At 45.7% G+C, this 21,647-nt stretch overlaps 1 protein-coding gene across 1 annotated transcript; it reads left to right on the forward strand.

The window, feature by feature from the left end:
* The first annotated feature begins 2,493 nt into the window (after nucleotides 1–2,493).
* LOC112573627 (phenolphthiocerol synthesis polyketide synthase type I Pks15/1-like) lies at nucleotides 2,494–19,811 on the forward strand. Its single transcript, XM_025254162.1, has 10 exons — nucleotides 2,494–4,153; nucleotides 5,464–5,709; nucleotides 6,226–6,386; nucleotides 7,173–7,376; nucleotides 8,089–8,270; nucleotides 8,719–9,054; nucleotides 9,935–10,249; nucleotides 10,718–11,511; nucleotides 11,568–13,134; nucleotides 13,350–19,811. The coding sequence occupies exons 2-10, from the start codon at nucleotides 5,489–5,491 to the stop codon at nucleotides 17,832–17,834; spliced, it is 8,265 nt and encodes a 2,754-aa protein (XP_025109947.1). The 5' UTR covers nucleotides 2,494–4,153; nucleotides 5,464–5,488; the 3' UTR covers nucleotides 17,835–19,811.
* The last annotated feature ends 1,836 nt before the right edge of the window (nucleotides 19,812–21,647 follow it).

Consider the following 21,647-nt stretch of genomic DNA (forward strand, 5'->3'; position numbering starts at 1 on the left):
GCAATCGGCTCAGGTCAAGCGCGTATCTCCTCCTCCCACTTGCATTAGGAGCCACCGCCAATATCTTAGAACAGAAAAAATAAGCATGTTTAGGAGCATTAAGGTGCACCAACAACTGAACGTAGCCTACAACTTTCCTGGAGACATATATCAGACCCCCTTTTTTTTTCAAAACTGGCGAGGAAAGGATTAGGGCCTGCAAAAGAGCCAAATAAACAACGTGCAGTATTTATAACATTTATAAGATCTTTATAAGAGTTATAACAAACAAAAGCATACTTGGCACATTCTTCTCAAATGCGACCCTCCCCCTGTCACGGATGCCGCCTCTCACCAGAGCAACACAAACACGACGTCCATACGTGTTCTTTCAACAAACACACACACACACACAACACAACACAAAACTCCCGAGGGGGTATGAAGCTCTTAGGTTGATCTCTGTAACTCAGCGACGGATGACACTCCAAGGCCGTATACAATGGCGGTGTTGGGAAGGAGGTTCCCGCAGTCACAGTAGCGGTGACCACGGTGACGTCCCTAGACCAGGCGCTGCTGGGTGTTGGACCGAGGAATAGTCTGATTCTTCCTCATACAAAAGGGCTCCATTCAATTAGCCCACACAGGGGAAAAATAAGTAACTCGAAGTTACACTCTAATACTATTCTAGACCACATTCTTCCATCCACATATCTCTCTCTCGTACGTGCGTGTTTACAACTTTAAGATCTACGTGAGTTGTATTACATTTCCATAAACAAAACCCCAAAATGTCATACCTCGTCTAGGCGAGGTCAATCCACCAAGGGTCAGTATCGCGCCGCATCCAGCGTGGATGGACGCTACCCTGCTCTACTACGTAATGTCAACTCGGGACATTTACATGTGACTCAGGCTCGTCTTCTTTCTTCACTATCTCGGGGCTCAGTACTTTTCCAACCTCGTTCCCAACGAAAATTCTACGGCTGAACAGTGTTCACAAAATACTCTGTGTCACGGTTAGCCCTCTTCCCGCTGACATTCTCATTCATTCTCCATTACATATTATCTACTTTTGAAGTTCATAGTAGCGAAGTTGTTAAAATAACCTAAAACATGGAGACACGGACTGGTCCGTGCCCCCTCCCCCCCTCCTAAAAAAAAAAATTATTATTGTCAAAGCTCTACTCGGAACACGCTTAACCCTAACCATCGACTGTGTAATCTCGCATCTATTCAGAATTGTGAAAACAACTAAAAAAGTTCCAAATTTATTCCAATATTAATTGATCCCAACTTTACTGTAAATGAAAACGAAATATGAATGTTCCCTATGAGCATTGTCTCTTCCCTATCCAAAAATATGTAACATTTCCATTTACGTGGTTGTGAATAGTAGAGTATTTTCATTTTCGCTATAGATTACGTAATGCATGCACCACCAATTTTCGTGGTATCTGTTAGTCTCAAATCACGAAATCAACAAAAACTTTACTAAACAATTCTGTACCATTATAATGAACCACTCTATTCATTAAGTCTCGAAGTAATTTCAACACGTGACTTAGGTTACATATTGTCTGCTGACATGTCTCTTGATGAACACGTTTTTCACATCTGTCGTTCTGCATACTATGAGCTCCGGAAGATCATCTCCATTCGTCATGTCCATCTCGACCACCAAAATTCTCATCTGCTCATTTGTTCTAGATTATTGCAACTCTCTTTTTTTCTGGCTGTCCACAGTACCTGATAAGCTTCGGAAAGTCCAGAACTGAAATACTTTGTTTTTAGCGAGTTTTTACCTCTATAACTATAGAATGAAATGTATAACTATAGAATGCATTTTATACTTATAGAATTCATTCTAGAGCTATGTTTATCTATAAAGAGAAAATTTGAGAAAATTCCTTTCTGGCGCCCTTCTTCATACATTCATCCATTGCTTTATTTTCTACTCTTGTACATCATCTTTATGCTGTTCAGTGTGTCTGTACGTACCTCACTGTCTACTGGCTGTCATCTTTCATTTATTATTATTGGTCTGCATAGATAGTAAGCTATCTTGGTCGTGATACTGGGCGTTGTAAGTTCACATTATTATTATTTGCTAAAATACAAGTCTGGCCGTTGGGTTTGCTTAACCGTGCATGCGGTAATACATTCTTGACTGGCCGCAATTCCCCGTCCCCAGTTCATCAAATGAAAAAATAATTTCACTTTCCAGGTCTTCACCATTGGCTGGCTGGCACCAGTCTTTCACAGGACGTCCACCACTGGCTATCTTACGGTTTTTATTATTCCCTTTAAAAATCGTTGGCTGTTTAACACAATCTGAGGTAACAGCAGGCAGTTGAAGAACGGCAACCGCTGTGACGACCAAAAAAAGAAGTTAATCCCTTGTCATGTGATGCAATGACAGTGATTCATGTAACCACTCCCCTACCCCTACCTAGGGGCGGGGGTGTGAGAGAATTGGGCGGGAAAAAACACAAAGAAAGTGACCTGGTTGGAGAAGAAATTCCATATGTCAGTCATTTTGCAAGTTGACTGAGTACGAGCCTGAGGACTCCAGGAACACATTTTCATGTGTCATGATTCTCGTTTCCTGCATGGCAAACAAAGTAAAAATTAAATAATGCGTGATATGAACATTGAATTAAGTTTTACTACTGCGTGTCTCTTCTAACTGCTTTTGGTAAGAAAGGAGGGACAGTCCCATCCATCAGTGTGTTTTTTCAGCCTAGTTATACATTTTTCTGGTCCGAAGAAGACTTAAGGGACTAAAAACAAGGTCGTCATACCGTTTGCAATAAATATTTGTTGTCGTCCGCAAGCTTTCACACAACTAAGGTTGAAAATGTGTGTGTGTGTGAGAGTGAGAGTGAGAGAGAGAGAGAGAGAGAGAGAGAGAGAGAGAGAAAATAAAAACAAAACAAACAAAGGAAAAAACTAACAAAAACCGAGCGACCGGACAATACAGAGCCATGAAGCTGTACCAACAACACGACACAGTATTCCAGGAGACTTTCTGGGCGCCTTTTATGTCAGAGGAGAAAGTTGTGTTTAGTGCTAACCATCTGCCTCTTATCTGTCCGAAATTGTGCATAGCGACAAAAATTTTATTCAGCTTGTGAGTATATAGGCTGTATGCTAAGTTTGTGACGCAAGCCGTCAGGGATAGCAGACATTTACAGTTGACATCTTCAACATGCCTCATGCTTTCAACAGTGTTGTAGCGTTGGGGTTTATTTCTGGTATTTGGACTTTTTTTAAGTCCGCTATAAAAACCATAACAGCGAGGCAGTGCTGTCTAAACGCCTTAATACCTCCTCAAAACTGGAAGGTGAAGCCGTTGTGGTTTCCCATGCGTACTGTGGTGTTGAGACTGAGAATTGTTCTGAGTGTCAATCTTTATAACGCAGGGATGTAGTCTGCCAGCGACTGAGAAACCAAGCTACAATTTAAGAAAATTTGTCTTTTAATCAGGTTCACGTTGAGGCTGGAGGAGTCGGGAGGGTGGATTGCAAGCTTTGGCAAGAATGCCCACGCCCACTGCACGTGAGAGGTGTGGCGAGTCTCTGGCCATCCCAATCCCCGTTCCCCGTGAGAGTCGCAGCCCTTGACATCACAGATGCAGTCGTTGATTTTTTTTATCACATGCAGAGTCAGAGTCTCGTCACCTGTCGCTGGTAACCCACCCCTCCTTCGGCTCACCGACTTTGAACGAGATCCCACCCAACCTTTTTTCCCACCACCTTTGGACCTCCCTGGTCCCCTTCCCTCCCCTCACTGGACTGTCTTGGTCTGCTAATGCTGCTCCTTTTAAAAGAAGCAGCCTGCCGAAAAATTGTTCGTGGGACTGGCGGTAGTGTCATTGTTATAACACTTGTCACCACTGCTGTTAGAGGCACTGTGATCAGATCTCGTTTCAGGACTGTATTGACACTTGTTTGCAGGGCTGGCAGTCGGGGTTTTCTCCCAGTACTTCTCTTCCCATCTACTCTCTCGCAATATAGTGCGAAATCACCTTTTGGTGGAAGTACTTTTCCGCCAAACTAACCTACCTACCAATCATTGGTCGTTACTTCCCCCGAAGGAGTCTGGCTGGAGGAACACGTGCAGAAGACCTGAAGGATCGCATGGTCTTCAGGGGAGCTCAAGGAGTATCAAGGTAAGGAGTGACTGCGGGAGGGGCTCCAAAAGAATTTCCTCTTTAATGTTGTAGTTACGGTTCAGTGACTGCAGGAAGCGCTCGAGTAATTACCTTAATGTAAAAATATAATGTCATCACGGTCCAGTGATTAGAAGATATTTTTAGTTCTGATTTAAAAAGTTTTGGAAGTATGTGGCTGAGCAGGGGAAAAATCATAAAAAGCATGTAGCTGTTGTGTCCTTGTCGCTGCTTCTCATGTAAAATGACACGAAGAATTTGAAAAAGAAATCCTTGACAAACTAAACATTTTAGGCTAAGGATATGCTGTATAATGATTATTGCAAGAAGGAACTGAATGAATCACACATTGGCGTTGAAGATACGGATCTTACTGCGGAAGGATAATGCTCGGGAGTTCCAGATGGGGTGTAGGCTGTTTAAAGCATGCCTGGCCTTCTTGATACACTTTTGTCATCGTCCGCTCTACCATCCTTGTTAACAATGCTCCCCAGATACGTGAAGTGGTCTGTTTCCTGGATGTTCTCTCCTTGAAGTCGGATTGGGAGTTTCTGCTTGTTGTTGATACTCATCACTTCAGTCTTCTTTCAGTTGACCTCTAAGCCAGTCCTCTCTGCTTCCTCTGCTGGTTTGGTTTGTACATGTTGCCAATGAGATAGGAGACAAATGTCATCTGCAAAGTCCACGTCCTCTAGCTACTTGGTGAAGGTCCACTGGACACCGGTGTTGTTGTCTATGACCATCAGGAAGATTGTTGGTGATAATATGCAACCCTGTCTTACGCCAGTCTTCATTACGAAAGGTTTAGTGAGTTTGATGCTTGTGAATAACTTGGCAGGACGAGTCTTCGTACAACCCTTGAATAATGTTTATGAGCTTAGGTGGAGTGCGGTAATGGATCATCAGCCTCCAGATGACATTCCCTGTCTACACTGTCAAATGTCTTCTCAAAGTCCACAAAAGTTAGTTAGAGGGAGGACTGCCACTCAATAGACTGCTCAATGGTTATACGGAGGGTGCCAATGTGGTCAGTGCATGACCTATCCTGGTGACATGCATGCATGCATAACCCCTCAAAATCGTCCACAGAGGCCGCGGGCAGCGGACGAGAAGCATACTTGTCTGTCCCGGCACGTATGTGTCCTGCAAGCATTTTTTCCCATAGTAACTCAATGACACTTAGCGATTGAGTTCGAAATAGTTGTTGACCGTTAGAATATCAGTGTTGCAATATGTACATATTGTAATGAATAAACGAGAAAATTCATGATCAATTGTTTTTTTTTTTTTTTCATTCTGCAATCCATTAGCTGAGGTACAGGTATTCCCGGTGCCATGACCACCCCAAGAGCTTGCGATGATGACATTGCCATCGTCGGCGTCGGTTGTGTGACTCCAGGAGCGGATAACATGGATGAGTTCTGGCAAGTTCTCGTCAATGGGGAGAACCACGTAGTGGACATACCTGCTGACCGCTGGAACGCTCAGGCCTACTATGACCCGGACCCTATGGCCCCCGGCAAGTCTTATGTTCGGCGGGCAGGCCTCATCAGAGCGTGAGTACACAACCTCACCCACGCACGCACGCACGCTGCACACACACACACTACAAAGTGGCCTCCCTTTGTTTTCAGTGCCTGCTATTGCGGCAGCTTTTCTGTCTAGGGTCATCAAGGGTGTTGAGATGCCTTTCTGTTCAGAATATTAAAGTTCTTCCTTTCCACTTAAGTAAACATTTGTTTGCAGTATTTAGACTCACAGTTTGAAATTGCCTGCCAGTCCACTTACGGTATACACAGACAGATGGAACTTTCAAAAACACCTTCAAATTGCTTCTTTTCCAAAAAATACTTAACAGATTCACTCTTTTTTGTGCGTGCTCGTGTGCTGTGTGGGGTAGGTAGCTGTTAGCCTTCACTAAGGCGCAATATAAGAATTTACTGTTGTTGTTTTTGTTGTTGCCCACACACTGACACAAGCATCCCCAAGTGTGCTGTCATGCTTGCTCACTCTGACTTGTTTCTTTGTTTCCCACCAATCGCTCTTGAAATCGGCACCCATCTCCTCACCAGGCCAGACGAGTGGGACAACCGTCTGTTCAACATCAATGACTTTGAGATGAATCAGATGGACCCGCAGCAACGCCTAGTTCTGGACTGCACCTATATGGCGCTCGAGAACGCGGGGATCACGCGTGCTCACCTTGCGGGGTCTGACACGGGTGTCTTCGTAGGTACGTGTAATCATATGTGTATAAGTGATATAGTCCTCCTTCAGAAGACCAATATGTATATAAATCTTCCATCTAGGTGGCTTGATTCCTGATTATAGTTCACGCTAACTACATTAGTAAAGGGGAATGGTGGACTATGAGACGACAAATAAAAGCTCCCAGAATTCCACTGTAGAGGTAAAACCAAAAGAAAAGGATCATTAGATTAATCACAATAAAAGATTGACAATTTTTTGTTTTGTTGAGTACAATCAGTCTTCAGTATTTAAAAGAAAACCCAATTATGAAATGTTGCGTGTTAAATAAATATCATAAACACAATTTTAAAACTAGTTTTTAAAAGTGTTTTTTTTTCTTTTACTAACCCATGGAGGTTTCTCCCTCAGGCACCGACTGCATAACTCTTTCTATACCATTGCTTAAGGGTAAGATACTAAATAGCCAGTGGGATGTCTGTTACCGACATTTTATCAACCTCGATATATTCATTAGTTTGGTGGGCAGAGAAATTTTTCCGATGTCAGGCTCGGGCAAGCCTCGAGCAGGTAACTTTCTGCAAGTGAGCTCCGTGCTTTAAAGCATTGTAAAGGGGACACAGGATTAATTGCTGTATTACATATATATCTTAATGTCTTCCCACATCATAACACAAAACAAGAAAAAGTGGCATTAACAAATTTGTGTGGCGTGAAGACACTATTTTTAAAGTGCCTTAGGGAGACGTATGTTGATGACTTTTAAGGAAAAATGTCTTTCTCGGCCTTTTTTTAATTCTCTCTCTCTTAGGGGCGATGAATTCAGACTATCGTGGCTTATTTACGGCCGCCTCCACCATCGTAGGAAATTACACTGCGACCGGAGTCAGCAATTCTATCATTGCAGCGAGGGTCTCATACGTTTTTGACCTCCGGGGTCCTTCGGTTACCGTGGATACGGCCTGTTCTTCTGCTCTTGTGAGCATTCACCTTGGGGCGCAAGCGATTCGGTCAGGTAAGACCGGTCCAACTATACACGAAAGCTAGCTCCAACCATGTATACAAGAAAACTAGAACCCCTTATACATAAAATCTGTATACAGCTAAATAGAATGCTAGCTACAACGATACAGAAAAGCTAGATTCATCTATACAGGATAGCTCGACCTACACCCCCAGAAAAGCAAGAAAAATAGATATCAAGGTAAGCTATGTATCAAAATTAAGAGTCATTAGGTGAAGTCAAAGAGGGTGGCAAGGCAAAAAGAGACTGTCAGCTCATGAAAATAATCTGCCACCTTGTTTAACATATCCTGCAGATTGAAACATCCCATCACTAACAAAAAATAAATAAAAAAGAATGACATTCTTAGTATATAAAGACAGTGAAATAATGAATGTTAGAGTTCAAATAAGGTGACCTTAGACCTAGTCAGGGTTTAAAAGATTAAAGTTAACTGGCTAAAGGATAGATAGACGAACTGAGTGAGTGTCCAGCTGGACTGCGACACGACAGTTATTTTAGCAGGTCTTTATATAACGCTCTCAGAAAACAACTGGTGACGGCATAAACACAGAAAAAATCTTTTCTGTAAAAGTTTAGAATATTCTTAAGTCTTAGACCAATATGTAATTTAAGGACTTTCTAGATATATACATAATTATCTTATATTTACAGTTTTTAGTTTTGTCTAAACTGAAGAATAAAGATGACCGTTGGCATTCAGGTGACTGCAACCTAGCAATATGCGGGGGAACCAACTACTTGACCCTTCCTGACGTGTTTGTGCACCTGAGTAAGGCGCACATGCTGTCGCCGACAGGCCAGTGCCACGCCTTCTCAGACAAAGCAGACGGCTACACTAGAGGCGAGGGCTGCGGCATGGTCATTCTCAAGCGCCTGAAGGACGTGAGTCTCAGAACATTCTACACCGATTCTGAGTCGCAGACATTACCATTGTTTTATTTAACATAGACTGCAGATTGTAGCATCTTATCTCCAGCACTCATAAAAATGAAACAAACATCGCATTCTTTGGTTATTTAGACTGATTCTAATAAACCAATCGTTCAAATATTTCTTACACCGGGAGAAAGAAAAGGAAATTTAGGGTTAAAATATATGAATCGGGACAGTAATCAAGTCTCGGACTATGCAACCCCGACCAAAAAAGAAAAATCATAACTTGACCCACAGAGCTAAAACCATCCAGAGTTGAAAGAGATCGATCTGGAATTTGCAACGAGTTCATGCCAGGTGTGGTTCAGAACTGGACTCGCCTGTTGTTGGTCATGAAACGTTGTACCGGAAACCATCCGATGCAGCAGTTGGTAATTCGGAGTGTTGTTACTGACAGGCTGAGAGGGACGGGGACAACATCTGGGCCACGATACTGACAGGTTCCAACCAGGACGGGAGGAGCGTCACTCCGATGACTGCCCCCTCCATGTCGCAGCAAGTGAGACTCCTGGAGCAGGTCTACAGCAACGCCAACATCGACATTGATCGACTCGACTACATTGAAGCACACGGTAAGCGTGTAGCTCAGGAAACATACTCATGCACAGCATCAATGGGTCTCACAACTTGTTTACTCCTGACAGTATCCTTAGGCTGCCAGGCTGCCTGGTCAAAGGATTTTCATTACTTTAAATTACCAAATCGTATTCGTCTAATCACCTTCACTCTTCACTACTGAAGTTCAACTGTTACTGCAAGTCTTCGGTCCATTCTCCGGTACAATTTACAATTTTTGACACTCACATGGGCGAACACTATCTTAACCCTTCCTATCCTCACTCTCACTGCACTCGTTACCTTGGGCAGAAAGTAAGTCTGTTCGTGACACCCAAAAGAGCCTAAGTTCTCAAAAAAGACCACAAACAGACAAGGTCAGAAGGAAAGGGCAAAAAAACCCCCAAAAAACCAAAAACAAAAAAGAGAAAATGAGAGGAAAAAAAGCGAGAAAAAATACTTTCCCTAAAAATTCTCTTGCTCGACTTGTAATATTAGGAATGATAGATGTTTCTTGAGAAACTGAATTTATTTAGCGTGTATAAGGTATGAAATGAATGATTCTCATTATGTCGTTCGACTTCAACTTCCTCCACGACTTCTTCACACCCTTCCTCCATCCCTCAGCTAAAGCTTGTTCTATATTTATTATATGCCAAACACCGCTCGCAGCGTGTTTTGCCAGTTTCTTGCAAGAAAGGGGATTTTTTTGAGGGGTGGGTAAAGAGAGGGTGAGTGGGCAGAATAAGAATATATGCAAGCAATACTGTCTTTCATGACAAAATATATGACAAGCAAATATTACTAGATAACTAGGAACAAGCATTAATAATAATATAAAAACAACAAAGTAGGCTTGTTTATAGTACAGTATCATCTAAGAGTGTTCGCAGAACATGTAATAATACCTGATCCAAAAATAAATAAATCAAACAATTTTTTGGATAAATAAAGTATAAAATAAATCCGTTGTTTTAAATCAATCCAAAAAAAATCTGATAAATGAGCAGAAATAAGTGAACAGAACAACCCATTTAAAATGTCCAAATAATAATTAGAAAATTAGTTACAGGAAAGTGACCTTCCTGGATCTGTTCTTGTCCTCAGGGACCGGCACTCCAGCTGGAGACCCCATCGAGGCCACCGCCGTCGGCAACTTCTTCAAGGACCACGGCGCCATAGGCAGAGTCCGCTACATCGGCACTGTCAAAACCAACCTGGGGCACCTGGAGTCGGCCGCCGGTGCTGTGGGCATCATCAAGGTGCTGCTAATGATGCGGCACTCACTGATTGTCCCTTCCCTGCACTTTGCCAACAACAATCCCAACCCTCGCATCGATTTTGAAGAGCTGCAGCTGCAGGTTCCTACGAAGGTAAATAGGGAATAGGTTAGTGGGAATTGTGGAACCGAGGTGAGATTCCAGCCATTTTCCAAACAACGTTTGTCGCACATAGAAAACATACGTGAACGCGTTCATGTCATACACATAATGCCAGGTTCAATGTGTCATATATATATTAGCAGTCCGATACGACAGAGATAGATTTAGTCAGATGTTGGAAAGATATGTTTATATGAATGCCATTTTAAGACGGAAGAAAATGCAAGTAGCGCGCACCTACATACACGCACAAATATGATCATAAAATAATAAAGAGATAAAATAAGATGACTAGCTAATTACAGATTAGATTACGAATACTGATTGCACGATTACATTAAAACTTTGAAATGTTAACTTTAAAGGCGATGCAAGAGAAATTTGTACACAATAAGAGATTTGGAACATACAGAATTAACACAAAGTTTCTGAGAGTTATGGCCGTGTTCTCTGTCGCAGGTCCTGGAGTGGAGCAGGGAGAACAAAATCGGGTGCGTCAATTCGTTCGGCTTCGGGGGGACTAACGGACATTGCATTCTGATTGAGTATACAAAACGTCGGTCCTCATCCGACATACTACATGCCGCACTGAAGACGCCCTGCATCGTCTGCTTGTCCGCCAACTCGGAGAAGTCGCTGGCGGGCAGCATCCGAGATCTCTGCGGCCACCCTGATGTTGAAAACATGGACGTGCATGACATCTCCTTTACCTCCACGTGCCGTCGCGACCACTACAACCTCCGGATCGCCAAGGTAGTGGACGACCTTCACGATTTGCTAACCACACTCGAAGAGCACGTTCGCTCTGGGGCCAAGGCTGCTAACGCCCTCCGCAAGCCTCGTGTGGTCTTCGTCTTCTGCGGAATGGGAACGACCTGGAAAGGGATGTGCAAGGAGATGTTGGTCGAGTTCCCTGTCTTTCGCGAAAAGCTGGAAGAGATCGACCGACTCCTGTCTTCTTACGTCCAGTGGTCGCTGATCAGTCGGCTGGAGGAGGAATCTCACTTTGATGACCCCTTGTTCTCTCCAATAGCCATCTTTGCGTGCCAGGTGGGGCTGGCGAGCCTCTGGCAAAGCCTTGGGGTTCAGCCGCAGAAAATTGTAGGACAGTCAGTTGGAGAGGTTGCTGCCGCTCACATTGCCGGTTGCCTGACGCTAGAGGACGCTGTGAAAATCATCTACTTTCGCTCTTATCACCTGTCCCAAGTGACGGGAGGAAAAATGCTCATCGTGCGTAACGCCAGGAGGGCCAGGTGAATGAGGTGCTGAAAATGCATGAAGGCAAGGCAAGTATCGCACTCTTCTACAGTCCCACGGCTCTAGCCATCAGTGGGGACGCCGACAGCGTGGACGCCATAAAAAAATGGCTGCAGTCTTCATCTAGATCAAGCAGCAAGCAAGCTCAGCTACTGGAGCTGCAAGTTCCAGTCGCCTTTCATAGCCATCACGTGGACAGCTGCAAGGCACCGCTGGCCGAATCATTGCAGGATATCGAACCGTCGGAACCGACTGTCGACATGATTTCCACAGTGACGGGAGAGGTCATCACGGACGCTCCGGGAATATACTACTGGGTGGACAACATGCGTCGCCCTGTCTTATTTCACCAAGCCATCGCCAAATCGGTCGAGGCCAAGCAGAAGAACGTGTTCATAGAAATTGGACCAAGATCCGTGCTGCGAGCACATCTAGCCGACATTTTCTCCCACGAAGATCCCAAGTGCGTCATCTCCATGTCTAAGCCACCGGAACAAAAGCTGTTTTTGTCTGCCGTAGCTACTATGTATGAGCTGGGCGCTGATATTGAGTGGAGCAAGCTACCCACGATGGGCAGGAACGTCACCAGTGTCCCGCACTACTTCTTCAACAGGCAAAAGTCCTTAGGGAGGTCGGAAGCTGCAGTAACCATCCTTGCCGGCGTTTCTTCGCTTTACCGAAAGCACTCCTATGTTTTTCCCATCGAAGGTGACTTCGGTATGATTGCAATGATCAGTCCTCATGGACAGACGTCCTTGTATGACCACGTGGTCTCCGGGGTCATTGTCGTTCCTGGCGCGTTTTATGTCGAGGTGGGGTTTGGGATTGCCGCGCACCTGAGCACGTCCAAGGTAAAGTGGGCAGTGGGGGTCGAGTTTGAACAGCCGCTGGTCATCCAGAAAGATTCCGTTCTCCGCATCGACATAGACTTCGCCAAAGATCTGCATGGGGAGGCCAGAGCAAAGGCCCCGATCAAGCTTAGCAAAGATGGGAAGCATTTGGCGACGCTGAAACTGACGCCCCTAGGAGCAGACGACCACTGTATGACCGCCGTCATGAACCTGGCACACATACAGGGACGCTGCAAGACGCGAGTGGACAAGGATGAGATCTATAGTTCTCTGCGCCGCTTTGGCTTCCAATATGGCGAAGCCTTCTCCCTCATCACCACCGCCCTGAAAAGCGACAGAGAATGCCTGGCCACGGTTCGCGTCCCTCCATTCCTGCGAGACGAGATGTCGGGTATCGTGGTACACCCTAGCATCTTGGACAGCCTGCTGCAGTCCTCCGTCATCCTCATGTCGGACCAGAACGACGTCAATGACCTGCTACCCCGGTCCATCAGATGGTTCGTCTTGCACCGTCAGATAGAGGATGTCATGCTCATTCACACGACGTTGAAGCACGCCGGCCGAAAGCAGACCGTATATGACGTCACTCTCCTGACCACCCAGGGCATCGTAATTGCAGAGCTGGAAGGGTTGGTCATTAGGTCCATCACAGAAACCCGTGTCGGGGTTGACGACATGTATGTGTGTGACTGGAAGAAGGTCAATGACGTTCCTTTGCCCTACTCTGTGGACCCCAAAGAAGGCAGCAACATTGTCTTCGTGACGGACGTAGTGTGTTCGAAAGCAATCGTCCTGCCAAACCCAGAAGAGCGAAGGATTAGCGACTTCGATGGGTCAAAGGAAAAGAGTGACGAGGGCGAGAAAGAAAAACAGGAGGAGGACAAAAAGAAAGCAGACGAACATACGACAGTCAATCAGATTGTCGTGCAGTACAGAAGGTCGGACGACATCTTTAGAAAGCTGCCTGAGGACTGGAGGAGAAGCTGAGAAGCAACCAGCACATCGAAGCTGTAGCTTTTCTCTGCATGAGTTCTTTCGACGACAGCGCCGATTCCGACACGCTACAAGATGAGATCGCTAACGTCTGCCTCCTCATCAGAGCCATTTTGATCCGAGCGGCTGAACGCGGTCACAACTTTCCCGTGTACATCTGTACGAACAGGGCCTGGCCCTCCATTACTTCTCACGTAGCCCACACGGTCAATCCTCAGATGACGGCCCTTTGGGGCATGACGCGCTGCGCCCTGCGGGAGCAAGTGTACCCGCAGTTAGTCACGGTGGAGATACAGGTGCCGGATGCACAATGGTCCCTTAGGTTCATGCAGCAGGCTCTTTCAGTCATCATGAAAGAGAAGGTTTTGCAGGACTTTCCGGAAGTTTTAGTCACGACAACAGGGTTCTACGTGAACCAGCTAGTGCAAGTGGAATCTGAGACAATGATACCAACATATCGCAAACTCTTTGCTGATGCAGACAAAAGTGCATTGGTGCTGTGCCAAGACCCATCCATGACCTCGAAGCCGTTTGCTGTTTATCACGAGAACACGTCAGGGGGATCTGGCAAAGAGCTGGAGTGGATCAGCATCGAGACAGAAGCCTTTGCTGTGCACCACCCTGATCTGTTTTCCATGTCTGTACAATACAGCCAGATGGTGGGATCAGGTTCTTTGAAGGAACGGGGTCATCCAGTTTTCTCGTTGGAAGTCGTCGGCACCTGTCCCCAAAACCCCGACGAGAAATTTGTCTGTTTGTACCCTGTTGCAGTGAGCACCCAAATAACAGTTCCAAGACACGCTGCTATCAAAATGAGCGGCATACCTAACTACCAGGTCGGCGACTTAACGAAACTCATTGTCATTTGGGTTATGCAGCGAGAAATTCAGTCGCACAGAATCACTCTCTTGACATCAAGCCGGACAAAGCATCTGTCAGGGATGCTAGAGGGCTTGCTGACCAGCCGCAAAGTGCAGAAAAAGACAGCTGTGGTGAACGTCGTTAACGTGGAAGAGATGGGCCAGGACGCCATTTTCCAAGACTTGATTCTGTCCGTCGTCTATCTCGATGGGGAAGTAGTGTCGACCATCAGCAAACGATGGGAACATGGAAAATACTTGGTCACCTGCCAAGGTCTCATGAGCGGCGAAGCACAGTCATCGCTGTCTTACTTTTTGCCGCAGGTGGAGATACAAACCATCAATACCAACCAGGTATTCCACCCGCAACGCCTGCACAGCCTCGTGCCAGCCTTGTGCAAGTGGATGAAAAAGGCCAACGAGGCCCTCAACAAAATCACAGAGAGCCTGCATAACGGCTTCCCATCTTACATCCCTCCCGGGGTCATGGTGAGCCAGGAAATGATATTGCAGGGATCTAAAGGAGGGTCCAGTTTGTCCCTACCGCCCGGCTTTACACTTGATATGCTTCCGCCCGAAATGCTACCCCCGGGCATGGCAGAAGCTTTGTCATCATCGTTTCCGAACGGGTTTCCAGCTAGTATGGCTCCTGGAATGCCTCCTGGAATGATGCCGCCAGGAATGATGCCGCCAGGAATGATGCCGTCAGGAATGATGCCTCCGGGAATGATGCCGCCAGGAATGATGCCACCTGAAGGTATGCCCCCAGGCATGGGACATCTTGGCGGGAAGGGTTTAGAAATGATGCAAAATGGGATGGGGCCTGTAGGCATGATGCCTGCAGGAATGCAAGGAATGCCTGCTGGAATGCCACCTGACATGATGCTAATACCTGGGATGGGAATGCCTCCGGGTATGACCACGTTTCCTGGTGGTTTTCCATCGCCCACAGGCTCCAGCGCCGCGCTCTCTCGGCGATCTTACAAATCTCCACTGACAGTCGTCAAGGTCGGCAGGAAGAAGACGGACCAGGCTGCAGATCTCAACCAACTCCTCGCTGCCGAAAGACGAGATCTAGACAAGCTCGAAATACACGCCAGCGCCGACGAACTGTTCCGGTCCGACTCCGTCTACATCGTGGTGGGTGGCTTAACTGGACTCGGCTGGGTGGTTGTCCAGTATCTGGCCGAACACGGAGCTGGGTTTATAGCCATCCTCAACAGACGATCTCCATCTTTCGAGCAGCTGAACAAGATCGAGCAGGTGGAAAAGAGGAATGCATGCAGGGTCGCGACCTTTCAGGCTGACGTCACATCCCTACCATCGCTGGAAGCCTTCCTCAGGAGCATGAAGGAGGCATTCGGAGGAGCCAAACTGAAAGGTATCTTCTATGGCGCGGCCGTTATCGACGACAGCAGCCTCCTTAATATGGACCCTGTTAAGTTCAGAAAAGTACTGGCGCCTAAAGTGAAAGGCGTGTGGAACTTCCATGTCCTCACTAAAGATCTTCAGCTGGACTATTTTGTCTTGCAGTCCTCGGTGACGTCCGTGGTTGGGAACGGAGGTCAGACACACTATGGTGCAGGCAACGCATTCATGGACGGCATAGCTCATTACCGGAAGTCTCTGGGGCTGGCAGCACAGAGCATTAACTGGGGGGTGCTAGACCTTGGCGTTCTGCAGTCGAACGACATCGTGAAGCAGACACTAGAGTCGCAAGGCTTCATACTCATAACTACCAAAGACATCGCGAGCATGCTGACCCCGATACTGATGCTCGATTGGGCCCAGGTCATGCCCTGTAAATTTGACAAGGAAAAGATGGCGTCCAGGATCCAGCGTGACATGCTCCTGTACCTGGAAAAGCGCCTGCAGGCGCTCTTACCCCAGAACCTTTCCAGTCTGCGCATCGACAATCAGATACTGCAGAGCGTTCAGAACGCGCGTAACCTTGACCCCGACAAGCGGATAGAAATCTATGAGAAGTACATCACGGCCTTGGCCTGTCAGGTTCTTAGCGTTGACCAGTCGATGGTCACACCCGACGCCAACCTGATAGACCTCGGCATGGATTCCATTTCTGCCATGACAATGATCAGTCAAATTGCCAGGGAAACTCAAGTGAGGCTTCCGGCCATTCTGTTCGTTAGCGGTGACCCGAGTCCGTTGTCCATCGCTCAGGCCATAAGTGACGCTATTGACGGCAAGCTGGACATCTCGGATGAAGGAAGCGGGACCCTTAAGATCGAGGAAATTTCCGAAGATCCCGAAGACCTATCTCACAGCGTGTCTCCGTTTGAAGCGCAGCAGCTGCACTGGTACAAGAAGGTGCCAAGAAAACAAAACATGCATGGAACAGCCGACATCTTTTTGCCACCAGAGATAGCCAACGTCACATCTGTTCAAGACGCCATCGTAAGCGTCCTGGCTAAACACCCTCCAGCTAGATTTATTTTCAACGAGCGCCACGCAAAGTCGAGCAATAAATTCAAGCGTGACATCCTGGAGCCAGAACAGGTTCTATCCCTTAAGATCCTCGAGGATGTAGAGCACATTAGCGATGAGTTTCAGTCTATCTCAGAAGAAGCGTTCGAGCTGGAAAAAACAGGGCCACTTCGTTTCATTTTTGCACAGAAGCCAAAGCCATTGCTGCGTCTCGTGGCCCACAAAGCTAGTCTGGACTACGGGTCAATGAAGACGCTGGTGGAGGACCTCCTTGAAAACCTGCAATGCTCTAGACGAGACAAAACGGTGGCCCGAAGGGAAGTCGAGAAAAAGCACGAGGACATGGACACCCTGAATACGGAGCTAGAGAAGATGCGCAAACAGGTGACTGATGACGTCTACCACTTTTGGGAACAGCTCCGGCTTAAGGAGTTCCAGCCCACATCTCTCGGCCGCGACGATTCCAAAGTCCGGGACGTATTCACCGGTGTCGGCAAAATGTCCATGTACCTGAAGCCCAAGTTGGTGACGAGAATCACATCATTCATAAGTCTGCGCACAGGTGGGGAGAGGATCAGCTTGTTTGGCGTAATCGCCAGCTGCTGGCAGGTGCTCCTGCACGCGGTCACCGGCAAAGCTCTAGTGCCGCTAGTCTTCCCTGTCAACATCCGCTGGAGCGTCAAGGAATTGAACCACGCAGTCGGCAGTTTCTGCAACGAGGTGCCTCTCGTTGCCGATTTCACTGTCCCGAGGAAAAGTCTTCAACAGTTCATCATCGACAACAGCAAGATCATTCAAACCTACATCGACCATGGAGTCCTGCCTTTCTCTTTGTTCGGCGATCTGGCTGACCACATCTTCACAATGCTGAGTGAGACTCCTCACGGCATCGACATCGAACTCCTTCACGCAGAGCACGCCAGGCAGGACGCGATGACCGTTTTACATCCGTCAGACCTGGAGACCAACCTGCTCATCCAGCACGATATACACAACGGTCTAGTGTGCCTGACGCTCACGTACAAGAACTCGGTCCTGAATTCTAAGAAGGCTTGGCGCATGCTTAAGGGGCTCAGTTGTCTGGTCAACAAAGGCTTGTCAAAGCCCAGCATGAGCGTGGCTCAGGCAAAAACGCGATGCCGAAAACTGAAAATGGAAAGTCCTATGTAAGGAAATTTTAGTTACTTGTCCAGTTTCTTTCTCCGCATTCCGCGGGTTACTTCATTAAGAACATGCTCCGGGGAACACTTGTGTCTCTATAACTTTCACGCAGATTATTCAGTGTCCAGCTCTCTAGTTTACTGCCATGTAGTTAGGACCTTATCTGTCCATTTGTCGTCTGTCATTAGGTAGTTTGGACCTTTGAGTCTGTCCAGCTGTAGACTATCGACAGCTGTGGCTGGTCACCAAAGTCTAAGTATAAAAATATCACCTTCCTCTTAAATAATACTGAACAGTTTTCAAACGCAAACTTACTGGAAATTTCTTTTCTGGAATGTGAATAAATCTTACCCCAGAAGAAGATGAACTAAAGGAGTGGAGAATAAACATGAGCGAAACTGATGGCAGTGTCATGTGAATCTCCAGACAACCAACTGCCCTCTAAAAAATAGCGCTGTGTATTCGCATAACATTTAAACGGATTTAAAAACCTTTATTTTTGACCACTTATGAGATATAATATTGAAAATAAATGAATGTAATCAAGATAAAGATTTTGAAAAGATTGATTTAACCAAGAATTCTACGTAGCATACGGAAATTGTATTAGCTCTCTGCAGACTGTTCTTATGAAATGGAACAAAACAAAAAAAAAAATATAAACATTCGGTTAGTGTCAGAAGTTTAAAAAGCGAGGGAAAGATATGTTCATTAATAATCAATCGGATGCAGTTTGTTTTAACACTTCCCAGCCTGCAAGAGAGTCGGTGAGGGTAAGGGTCCTGCAAGTGAAGAGAGGCGAAAACGCGGGGTACGGGTAAAAAATCATATGACGGAGTTTGAGACAAGTGCGCTGATGATGACCCGTATATTGGACTTTTACTCTGCAAACCCGCTGCCACACTCTAATTCACTGGCCCAGTTGAAGCATGATCTCGTGCACATTCTTCCCTCGCTGTTTCCCCACGTGTAACTGGTACACAGGGTCAGACCGGTTCTGTTTGTTTTGACCTTTGCACAGACCACGGATGTATACAGCGGACAGAAGTTTGTGCACAGACCTAAGGGTCGCACCTCGATCTCGAAGTGAAACACCGCCGATCTCTGAAGTGAGTGTGAATGAAGTTGAGTGAAAGATGCCATAAAACAACTGTTATAATGATCGTATATAACTATTGTACTGCTTTTTGTGTAATATTTAATTTGTTGTAACCGGCAGGTCTGAACTCTAGCTGTCATTTGCCCTCGCACATGATTGTTCCGCTAGCAACAGAGGCTGGCTTTTGTATCACTCTGTCTTGTACATGTTCTGCAAATAATTTAAACTGGTTAACCATATACTTTTTGCTGTAAATAATTAAATTATTTAATCGTATCTCTTTCCAACTAAATGTACGCATTTACCTAGAGCATGCATGCAACTGAAGGTGTGGAAACGATGATATCTTCAAAAGCTGTTGAATATTTTCTGCATGGCGTGCCAGCCTGTATACGTATACTACTGGTGGTAAGAGAATGTAAGATTGGATGAGGGATGCAAGCGGAGCTTACAGGGTGTGGATGCGGCCTACAAACTGGGCTTTGGTGGGAATTACGGTGGCAAAGCGGGGGTCTGAAGGGTTGTACGCAGGGCTTTGACGGGTCAATGACAGTTGCAAACGGGAAAGAAATACTGCATGGGTCCCTTGAACCCTCTTCCTAATCCCGCCGGCTCCGGTTTCCCGCAAGGGACCCAGATCTTATTCCGGATGGGTCTCTTTACAGGATCCATGATTTCTTGCAGGCTGGGTTATTTTGGATATGGGGGGGGGGGATATATTAGTTAACGAGTATGCACTGTGGGTGATGCGATGAAATCTTTAATAAAAAGCATTTCAATACGGAACAACTTGTTATTTCTTATGTTTACGTAGCTGCTGTCTTGTATTGTATGTGAATATGTAAAACGTTTAGTGCTATACCTCGCTAATATGATAAATACGATATGGTGGAGTGAATGACACAAACAGTTAGGCAGAGACAAAAAATATAAAAGAAACATGCATAAATAAGTAGACAGATAACCACAGCTGCAGAACCAATGAGCAAACTTTATTGGTTAAGCCATCGGTTCTTTTCATCCGGAGTGATGCTACAGCATAAACCAAAATGTGAGAGTTCGTTGTGACATTAAGCATTGCAACTACAGTGAATAGATGTTCGAAACAATATCGCAAACACTTATCAAATACTCCTACAAGAGTGTTTACAGTATTACCAATTGAGAATGAAGTATTTATACGTATAGGCATGGCTTTAAAATCAACATCTAAATACTAAACAAGTTTCTATTAAGTTCATTTTGCATCTTTTCTCGTTAGCGCTCATTGTCTAGTCTCTTCCCTGCCAGCAAAACCTGACCGCCATACACATGTGAATTGTCGAACATAACTTTGTTATTGTGCAGACGATATACAGAACGGTAATAAACTTCGTCTTTATGTGCATGCACAGACCATACCAAGACATCAGGGCACGCGACACAGGCAACCGACGACAGCCATACGTGTGTGTCCTGTCATGTGTCCTGTTTATCCCGTCATGGATGTCACATGCTTGTCCATCAACATTTATCTTATTACAGTGATTTACTTAATATAAATTTATAATGATGTGAAATAAATCTCCTAGATTTACTGAAATTCGAATTCTCCTTTGGTCGATGGATGACTTCAACGAAAGGGCTGGCGGCAACGTGCCGTGCAGCATGGTAATCATTTGGTTTCAACATCGCTTGACCACCGTTTACCAGGTACTGTGATAGCTCAGGGATACAAATTTGTCATCGGTAAAGGTCAGGCGTTTCCCTCCGCAAACAGTCTGATCCTAGTCATAACTTCAATGTCTGTTAGTACAAAAGGTTGCAGTTATCGTGCAGTCAGTAACATAGCAGTTCAGCGTGATGGGTGACAGAAAAAAGAGAAAGGTGGACAAAGCATGTCGAAAATTCAGCGAGGACATTTTATTCAGCGGTGTTGGGGATAAAGCTGTGTATTTAATTTTCTGGGAAAGCATCGAAGAGCACAATCTAAAGTGAACTTTCCGAAGAAGCAAGGGGGAAACAGCCACGCCAGTTGGAGGAACAGATGAAGGAGCAGCACAATATTTTTATCAACCAAAGCAAAATCCCTGCAGGCGGCACTGAAAGGGAATTTCATTGCGGCATATAGTACTGCAAAGTATTCGCGGACAGCGATTTCCTCGAGAAATTCATGCTTGATGTGGTCGAAATCGTGTGTCCAGAGCAGAAAAAAAGGAATTTGAGAACATCAGCTTATCCAGGAGAATAACTTCGCGTCGAATAAAGGACAGGGAACACGATTTGCTGGAGCAGTTAATGTATATGTGCGAGAAACTTGGCAGATATTCTCTCGCACTGGATGATAGTACAGATGTAACTAATAATACACAGCTGCTTTTTTATTTGTGGCATTAATAATGACTCCGACCTAGGAACTGCTTTGCATGGAGTAAATGAAAGACTACGACAGGGAAAAATTTGCGTATGACAGCGAAAGGGTGCATCGAAAAGCATGGGCTTTTATAGGGAAAATTGAGAAGTGTCACTACTGATGGAATGTTGGTCTTCTGACGAGAATTCAATAAGTTGTCAATGAAACACATCCGGATGAAAATCAGAGCACAACTAGAACAAGAGGGCTCAATTCACCAGCAATTTATCTGTTGTCGGAAGATGGTGAAGTCGATGACAAAGATGTTCCCTATCTCACTAATGTCCAGTGGCTAAACTGGGAAAAGCTGTTAAGCGAGTTTAGGAACTCT

The sequence above is a fragment of the Pomacea canaliculata genome, linkage group LG10 (genome assembly GCF_003073045.1).
Source record: "Pomacea canaliculata isolate SZHN2017 linkage group LG10, ASM307304v1, whole genome shotgun sequence".
Classification (NCBI taxonomy): domain Eukaryota; kingdom Metazoa; phylum Mollusca; class Gastropoda; order Architaenioglossa; family Ampullariidae; genus Pomacea; species Pomacea canaliculata.

Bases quoted from the DNA above. Each gene is read 5' to 3' on its own strand.
- LOC112573627 (XM_025254162.1), top strand. From the start codon at position 5,489: ATGACCACCCCAAGAGCTTGCGATGATGACATTGCCATCGTCGGCGTC. The intron at 7,377-8,088 runs GTAAGACCGGTC...GTTGGCATTCAG, and splicing joins GGCGCAAGCGATTCGGTCAG to GTGACTGCAACCTAGCAATA. The intron at 9,055-9,934 runs TACTGAAGTTCA...AATAATAATTAG, and splicing joins TAATCACCTTCACTCTTCAC to AAAATTAGTTACAGGAAAGT.